Genomic DNA, 8,509 nt, shown 5'->3' on the forward strand with positions numbered 1-8,509 from the left:
ATTAACCACCTGAAATAAAACAAGTAACGAAAAAAAAAAAAGCTATGAATCCATGAAAAAAGATCATATGCCTAACCAAACAAGATATGTTCAATAAAAAAACGGAGTAATTATAGAATAGAAATAATCCAAAAGTTCAAATTTGCTATCAGTTCAATAATTAAAAAGCAATTCAAAAAAATATTATTAAACATTTTAACACAATGTTTATCACTCATTTATGCCACCAAAAATCAATCATCCATTTAACTTATAGTCTATCCATTCCAAGCGCTCTTCGATTGTCATTTTCAGGAAAGCCATCTTCTTTGATCTAGTATTAAGTAAGTCAAGCACCTTGTACCGAGTACGATTCTCCAAGTTTGGGACTTCCTTAATAGCATCCCAACAATTATCATCTACATCACCAATGGATTCAATCTTAGAAGCTACCTTCTCAAGGTTGTAAGAGAGCTTATGCATAATATCTTGGTCAGGATTCTTTGATGTGCTCGATTTTGTTTCAAACTCTATCCTATCTCGTTTTCGTGTAGCTGGTGGAACCTCTGAACTCATTGGTTGAGAAGGTAATGGAGAAGTAAAGTCCTCATGAAGTGGAGGCTGATATGAAGATTCTCGCCTTTCACTTTGAATGAATTCACCACTATCGTAATCAAACATGTAATCGTCTATTAAGTTAGTACTTTTATTTTGTTCAGTCTCAAATGTTCTCGCATCAGTGTCATCTCCTAATCCAATTGAACACTTTCCTGTGGCTGTTCCATTCCCAACTGCAATTCTCAAATCTTCATAATCTTCAAAAGTGCTTGTCCGATAATGTTCATGTTTTGGATGAGACTGTCAAAGAACAAAAAGCAACAAGTGTTAAAAATAATTCTAATTTTAATTGAAAAATGTATATTTTATTATTCTAATTTGAGATTCTCACCTTAAAATATTCATCCCATACTTCATCATTAGCCGTGAATTTCTTTGTCTCAGGATCCCATCCAAACCCAGAACTATGACGTGTAAGCTTAGAATAATTATTGTATCGTTGTTTGAACCATTTCAAACGGCTTTGATATTGTGCGAAAGTCTTTTCACACCCCAGTTTTCCGTTAAGAGTAGGAAGTATATTTTTTTCCACTGTTCTTTTGTTCAGCATCCCATTCTTATCACGCCATCCTCTCATGGCAGCATCGACCATGAGTTTTAATAATTCATTGCTCTCCTCAGTCGTCCACAAATTATATTTTGTTTGTGAATCGCCCATTTATAATTTCTTAAGAAAAGGTACTAGTTAAATATCTCAATAAGTATATTAAAATATAAGCATGAAGTTCTTAAATTTTTTGTCAAACATGTTAGAACATTAAATATGCATCAGCCTACACGTGTAAAAATGCATCAAACCTTCATAGTATATATATTGAAATAAAAATGAATACTTGTAAGAAAATAAAAGGGTTCACAGTCGAGAAAGAAAAATTACTATGCTCCTAACTCTTCTATTCCTAACAGCTGAAAAATGGCGTTATCTTCCCACACTCATTGAAGCAAACAAAGAATTTCAAATCGACACTACTTTGGTATACAATAATCATAATGATTCAAGAAAAAACACAATTCATCACATGTCGGATCATTCATCGTTTTTATGAGATGAAAGAAAATGTATGAAATACAATAATCATAATGATTCAAGAAAAAAAACAACAATTCAGCTATTTTTACACATAAATATTGGCAATATAATAAATTCAAGAATGACCAATCATACCTTTGAATAGAAGAAATTTTTTTGAGAGAGTGAAGAACTCTAGAGATGGCTTGAGATAGAAGAGAGATAACGTATTTTTCAAAAAAGAAAATCCATCAAAATCTTTGGTATAGGTGGAAGAATATTTTAGATTTTCTGTAATTGTACATAAGGCTTCAAGGTTTGTACATGAACAATAAAATAAGAATCCTTGAAAATCTATGGATTTTTTGAATACCTCTTGACTTATGGAGAGTTTTAAAAAGTCAAGTTTGAATACCACATGACTTTTTAAAACTCTACCAAAATCCATGTTGAATACCACTAAACATATATAGAGTATATAAAAATTTAAATTGAATACCTCTAGATTTTAAAATTTCATAAAAGTCATTAAAAGTTTAGATTGAATACACCCCCCGAAAATTGTTAATAACACTCTACTTTAAGTTTTTTAGTTCTTTAATAGACAAAATTCTTTTTAAAATTTTTTCTTCAATTTTTAAATTTTGGAATCAAATTTGGAGTAAAATTATTTATTTATATTGATAAAATTTGATTTTTTATGAGTTTATTACAAATGAATCTCGAACTCAAAAACACATCTAAAACTCAGACATTGATGTCAGATTGACTATAATCCATCAAAGATAAAATTTGATTTTGAATATGCAAAGATTTATCATTAAGTTACTTAATATCATAAATAACAGTTTCACGTAGAGATATGTACATTGAATAATAATGAAATTATATATTTATCTCACTTTTATGTGTCTATGTACTTCGAATTCATCCATACATTAGGATTCTATTAATTTTGATCCCAATATTTAAGAATTACCACATCTTTTAAGTTTCCAAAATTTTAACGGTTTTAAAATATTTTTTAAAATTAAGTTATCCAGAAGAATTTGACGGGTCAATAATTGAAGATAAAAAATATTTTAGTATCCAATAGTATTAATAAATCTAATCACATAAACACGGTTTAAGTTTATAATTTTTCAAAGAAATTTAATTCAACAATCAAATATTTTTTTGGCGTCGTATGATTCAAATCTCAACAATAGTTTGTTTAGAGTTTTTACTTTTGCATTTTAAATGCTGGACACCAAACTATTCTGGATTTTATGGGAAAATAATCCTTCTTATAAATCTCTACGGACGATCAATTGGAAGTAATGTCGCTCTTCAATCTCCTAATTAGGTCAACGATTGAAAACTATGTTCCTCTTCTAATGTACTAGAAAACTATGTTCCTCATCGGTGATAAGATCCTAATAGTTTGTATTTTATTATCAAATTACTCATTGTTCTCACTTCCGACATGTTTAGTTGATACACTTTGTGTTATTTTGTTGTCGAAAAAGTTTTATGGTCTTGGAGCAAATTTGGGCTAAAAAGGCGATTTTCATCACATTTGAATTTGTCCAGATGAAGCAGTAAAATAAGGACAAAAATATAAGAATTCCTGGAACAAGGCGTGACCACGCCTTTTTGACTGCTTCGCGGCTTCCTTGTGATTGCATATAGAGCTTGAAAATTATGATGATAATACCATATTTTAGGAGTACTAATTGTGGTATTTAATTCATTGAATACTTTTGGAAAGAGAAATTTAAAGAAAAGATTTGATAGAATTTTTGAAGCATCTACTATTTAAAATACTGCTAGAATTTTTTTTCTAAAAAAATTACATCTTGAAAGGTACATTTAAATGCATGCTTGAAATAACAGCTGTCAATCACGCGTTTTAAAATAAAAGTATTCAACTACTAGTAGAAATACTGCAGTTAAAATAAAAGAAATTTTCAAACCCTAAACTGTCATGTAAAATAAAACAAATGTGATGCGGTCAAAAATCCTGACAAATCATCGACATGTAAAAATGAAAGTGTATTAAAATATCCATGTTCACTCCTAACTCATAAACATAATGTGTGGAAAATATGGTCCTCGGATTAGCGTGCGCACATCCAACTCCTCCTACTCAGTATTCGACACCTCCAGTCTCCTCGTCAATATGCTCACCTGCATTATTCACACCTAGTGAGTCTAAAGACTCAACACACCTGAATCGTTATAACAAGTACATATAAATAACCTGCAACAGTGAAAAGTACTGTAATCAACATACATTTCATGATCTTAAAAACATGAACTTAAACATATTGTGTCAAAGTATAACGTGTCCAAAACATGTCTCATCATATCAACATATATATGTTCATTTTCTTTATTTGAATTCAGATTGTTAGTTGTGATTTTCGTATCAGCTCTCTTCGATGGATCCATCTACGTATAACTGTTGTACCCGGCGGCGGAGACATCAGCGATAGTTTTACCCATCCACTAAGCGTTGGCCTTACATGAAACGCCTACTACTAGAAATATATATATATATTTTTTTGAAAGCTAATTTCGAAAATAACATTTTTATGCATGCTTGCAATAACAGCTGAAAATTATACATTTTTTAAAATAAAAGGGTTCCAATACCGGCAAAATACTGCAGCTAAAAATATGTCCAAAAATCATGTCGAATCAACATGTAAAAAGAACGGTGTATAAGAATGTCCAATATCACTCTTAACTCATAAAACGTAATGAGTAGAAAATATGGCCCTCGGGTTAGCATGCGCACATCCAGCCCCGCCTACTTAGTCTTCGGCACCTCCAGTCTCCTCATCAATATGCTCACCTGTTTCATTCACACCTAGTGAGTCTAAAAACTCAACACACCATAAACGCTATAGCAAGTACATATACATAACATGCAACAGTGAAAAGTACTGTAATCAACATATATTTCATGATCTTAAAAAAACATAAACGTAAACGTATCGTAACAAAGCATAACGTGTCAAAACATGTCTCAACTTATCATCATAAACGTGTTTATTTTCTTTAATTGAATTCTGTTCATTAGTTGTGACTTTCGTATCAGATTTATTAGATGGATCCATCTACGTATAACCGTGGTACCCGACGACAGGGACATCAGCGACAATATTACCCATCCACTGAGCCTTGGACTTACATGTAATCGTATTATCGTATTCGTATTTATCACAACGAACTCCCATCCTTAAAAACATGTCGTCATATTCATCACTTAGGAAAATCATGCATATGCGTAAAATATTTTTTAAAATCAAGTATGCAACGTATTTTTCCATATTTCCATAAAAAGTCATGTTCACGATAACGTATGCATTTAAAACATGTCAATTTACGATCAGAGAGCTGCCAGGATCGGTTGGAACACGAGATTGATCACGAGATCCGTGAAGATCGCTAGCGCGCTCGTCAATCTGGAGGGCATCACCATAAACTCACAGTGCCCATAAAGCTTCTTGAAAGTCGTCTTATGCACTTCAGACTCTCTCACCTTTAGCTGGTGGTATCCTGATCGGAGATCTATCTTCGAGAATACTGATGCTCCCTGAAGCTGATCAAATAAATCATCGATCATGGGCAGTGGATACATATTCTTAACTGTGACCCGGTTCTGCTCCTTGTAATTGATGCAAAGCCGCATGCTTTCGTACTTCTTCTTAACAAACAGTATCGGTACGCCCCATGGGAAAAGCTCGGGTGAATGAAACCCTTATTAAGCAAATCCTATATCTGATCCTTCAGATCTTTCATCTCTGCAGGTGCTAGACAATAGGGTGTCTTAGAGATTGGTACTGTACCTAGCATCAGCTCGATAGAAAAGCCCACCTCTCTATCTGGAGGAATGCCTGAAACATCGTCCGGGAAAACGCATGAGAAATCCCTGACCACCTCGACGTTCTCCAGCCTCTGGCTGACTAGCTCGGTCATTGTCACAATACTCGCCAAAAATGCCTGGCAACCTTTCCTCATGAGCTTCCTCGCACAGATGCAAGATATGATATGCGGCATCTGCTGGTATCTGGTTGCTTCAAAAATAAATGGTTGACCGTTGGGCGGTCGGACAGATATTGACCTCCGACGAAAATCTATAGCGGCTCCGTTCGAAGAAAGCCAGTCAATAATGTCGAACTCCGGTAACGGTAGCACAATCATGTCTGCTAGCATCGTATTTTTCTGTAACCGAAGCTCCAATCTCTTCACTATCTACGAGGTAAACATCTGATCTCCAGATTGAATCGAAACTCTGAATCCCAAATTGAAGGATCGTGTGCTGGACACCAGAGGTGCTTCAAACACAATATTCTTCAAGAGTTGCAATAGCTCGTGTTCTAAGAATGTTAACACCGATGAATTAAATCGAGTTTGGTTAAAGTACCAAGCGGAAAATACTCGAAGTAATCCTTCGTGAAGAAAGCTGCTATATTTGAAAGTCTTTTAACTTGTGTAATCTGAATAACTGAAAACAGAGGATCAGTTCTGGCATATATTAGTTCTGTTATGGTGAAAGCTGAACTAACGGATGCTCTAACTGATCAAATCAATTTGAAAACAATAGTTAAACAATAAAATACACAAGATATGTTTATGGATGTTCGGAGACTTCAACTGCTCCTACGTCTTTGAGGTGATTTTATACGCCGGGACGTAAATTTTATCGGTGTTGGTTTTTCAACAAAATACGAACGTTTTGGCAACCCGACTAATAAAGTCACAAACTTTATTAAACAAAATATTTTAATTAAGCATTAATGAGCCTAATTAACTTGTTAATGGGCCAAGGCTTTGTTAGTGTGTTAATTATTATTCAAAGTGCTACTACACCCCATAACACTTACCATATCACACGCCCCCCCTTCCCCCAACAAATCAAAATTCTCTATTGCATGCAAAATCAAACGGCACACACACCATCAAGAACAAAGAAGAGTTTCGAAAATTCTTCAAGGGTTTTAAAGGGAAAAGCATCGATTATTCTTGAGGTTTTCAAGCCATCATCTTTGTGTCGTCGTTCTTCAATCTTCAACGCATTTTCGTGCACCGTATTCTTCCTTTACTCATCATCACACAATATTATGTATTTATGTATGAAATTGCATGAAAACAAGTTGCACCTTGCAATATTTTCGTAGATGCATCATAGGTGATTTTAAAAGCATGTGTTTTGATCAAAAAATCATGATTTACATGTACCTAAGGGGCTGCCATGATTAGGAAGTGATATGTGATTGTTCTACACAATTTTAAGGGTCTAGAATCATGCACAATATGCTGGACATGCAAATTAACAAGGTTGGAACCGAAATCTGCAGTTAGGTGATCATAGGGCTCGACTTCAAGGGTTTGATGCGTGGCTTGGCTTTGGCTGGGACTAGGGCTTAGCTAGGGTCTGTGAGGGTTCAAGGGAAGAGTCCTAGCCACTCTAGGACTCGAACACCAGGGCTGGGAAGGAGTCCTAGCACCCGTGAAGGCTTCCTGCAGTGCGCTGGTGTGTGCAGCCTGCACAGGGATATTAGGCTGGGCCAGGGGGCTTTGGGCTGGGCTAGGTCAAGTCCTTAGGGTCCTAGGAGAGTGCCTGAGGGATTGATTCAAGGGCTGGCTCGTTGGTTAGGTGGCTAGCAACATAAACGAAGAGTCCATGTCAAGGGAGTCTCTCGGCCATGACAGGTTCTGACTTGGGGCTTCGGTTTTAAGCTTAGGGTCATGTCCAGTGGGTTCTAAGGGTCCAGGAGGGTTCCTAGAGGGGCTGGTCAGGGAACGAACATAGCTTGAGGGTTAAGGGAAGGGTTCTAAATTAAGGGTTTAATGGTCTAAAAAGTTGAAACATGGCTCACGGGGGTCGAGACATGGTTCACGAGGGTCAATAATTATTAAAAGTCTAAGTTCAAAAAATGGGAATTTTATATTAACGTTTGAATTAATTCGGGATTAAAACTCAATAAAAACGAATAACTAAGGATTAATTAAAAAGTCTATTATTTAAACTAAATAAAATTATGAATAAATTAATTTAAGCCTAAATAATTATTTGGGACATGTTAGAGTCAATGGAATTAAGAAAAAGTCAAATTTGAGATTTTTACGTCTAGTGGTAAAACGGTAATTTTACACCCGAAAATTAGTAAACGTGATGGCAGTGCTCTGAATGCTGTTTTATATGCTAATATGATTATTTTCAATTATTATGGATGTTTATGAAATTTTATATGTTAAAATATGATTTTTAAATGTTTATGTATTTTCATGATTTAATATGGACATTTAAAAAAATATGTTGCAAGCTTGGTTTAAAAGAAAAACGATATTATATGCATGTTTTTATTAAGTGGTGAAAATACGAAATGTTGAAGGATGTGAAGGGATTGTTACCAATACGATGATATGTTGGAGATATCGTGAGGGTGAAGATCCCAGTGAGAGCTCCACGATCGTATTTCCATGGATACGAATACGTTAATATGTTAATACGTTGGCCAAGGCTCAGTTGACGGGTGAGAGTGTCACTGATGTCCCCGCCACCCAGTACTCTGGTTATATGTAGATGGATCCATCGCCCAATACAAATACGAGTCACAATCACGATCTGAATTCAACGAACACGAATATGAATATGAATATGTTTATGATGAATATGAGTATGAATATGTTGATATGAAAATGTTTATGTTTAAAAGTTTATGCACTATTATGAAAATATTATTTTAAGTACAAGTATTTTTCGCTGTTGTATGTGATTTGTATACATATTATTTTTTATCAAGAATATGATGTGTTGAGTCTTTAGACTCACTAGGTGTGATTGATGCAGGTGATTATGATAATAATGGTAATGGAGGTCTTGATGGTTGACCTGACCGGACTGAAGGT

At 34.6% G+C, this 8,509-nt stretch overlaps 2 protein-coding genes across 2 annotated transcripts; both read right to left on the reverse strand.

Annotated features, from left to right (window-relative positions):
* Nucleotides 1–237: 237 nt before the first annotated feature.
* LOC140981633 (uncharacterized protein At2g29880-like) lies at nt 238–1,462 on the reverse strand. Its single transcript, XM_073448056.1, has 2 exons — nt 929–1,462; nt 238–837 (listed from the first exon to the last, which is right to left on the reverse strand). The coding sequence occupies exons 1-2, from the start codon at nt 1,253–1,255 to the stop codon at nt 238–240; spliced, it is 927 nt and encodes a 308-aa protein (XP_073304157.1). The 5' UTR covers nt 1,256–1,462.
* A 3,906-nt stretch (nt 1,463–5,368) lies between these two features.
* LOC140981634 (uncharacterized) lies at nt 5,369–5,797 on the reverse strand. Its single transcript, XM_073448057.1, has one exon. It carries the CDS (start codon nt 5,795–5,797, stop codon nt 5,369–5,371), a length of 429 nt encoding a protein of 142 aa, XP_073304158.1.
* Nucleotides 5,798–8,509: the final 2,712 nt, after the last annotated feature.

Source organism: Primulina huaijiensis, chromosome 7 (genome assembly GCF_012295235.1).
Source record: "Primulina huaijiensis isolate GDHJ02 chromosome 7, ASM1229523v2, whole genome shotgun sequence".
NCBI classification, from domain to species: domain Eukaryota; kingdom Viridiplantae; phylum Streptophyta; class Magnoliopsida; order Lamiales; family Gesneriaceae; genus Primulina; species Primulina huaijiensis.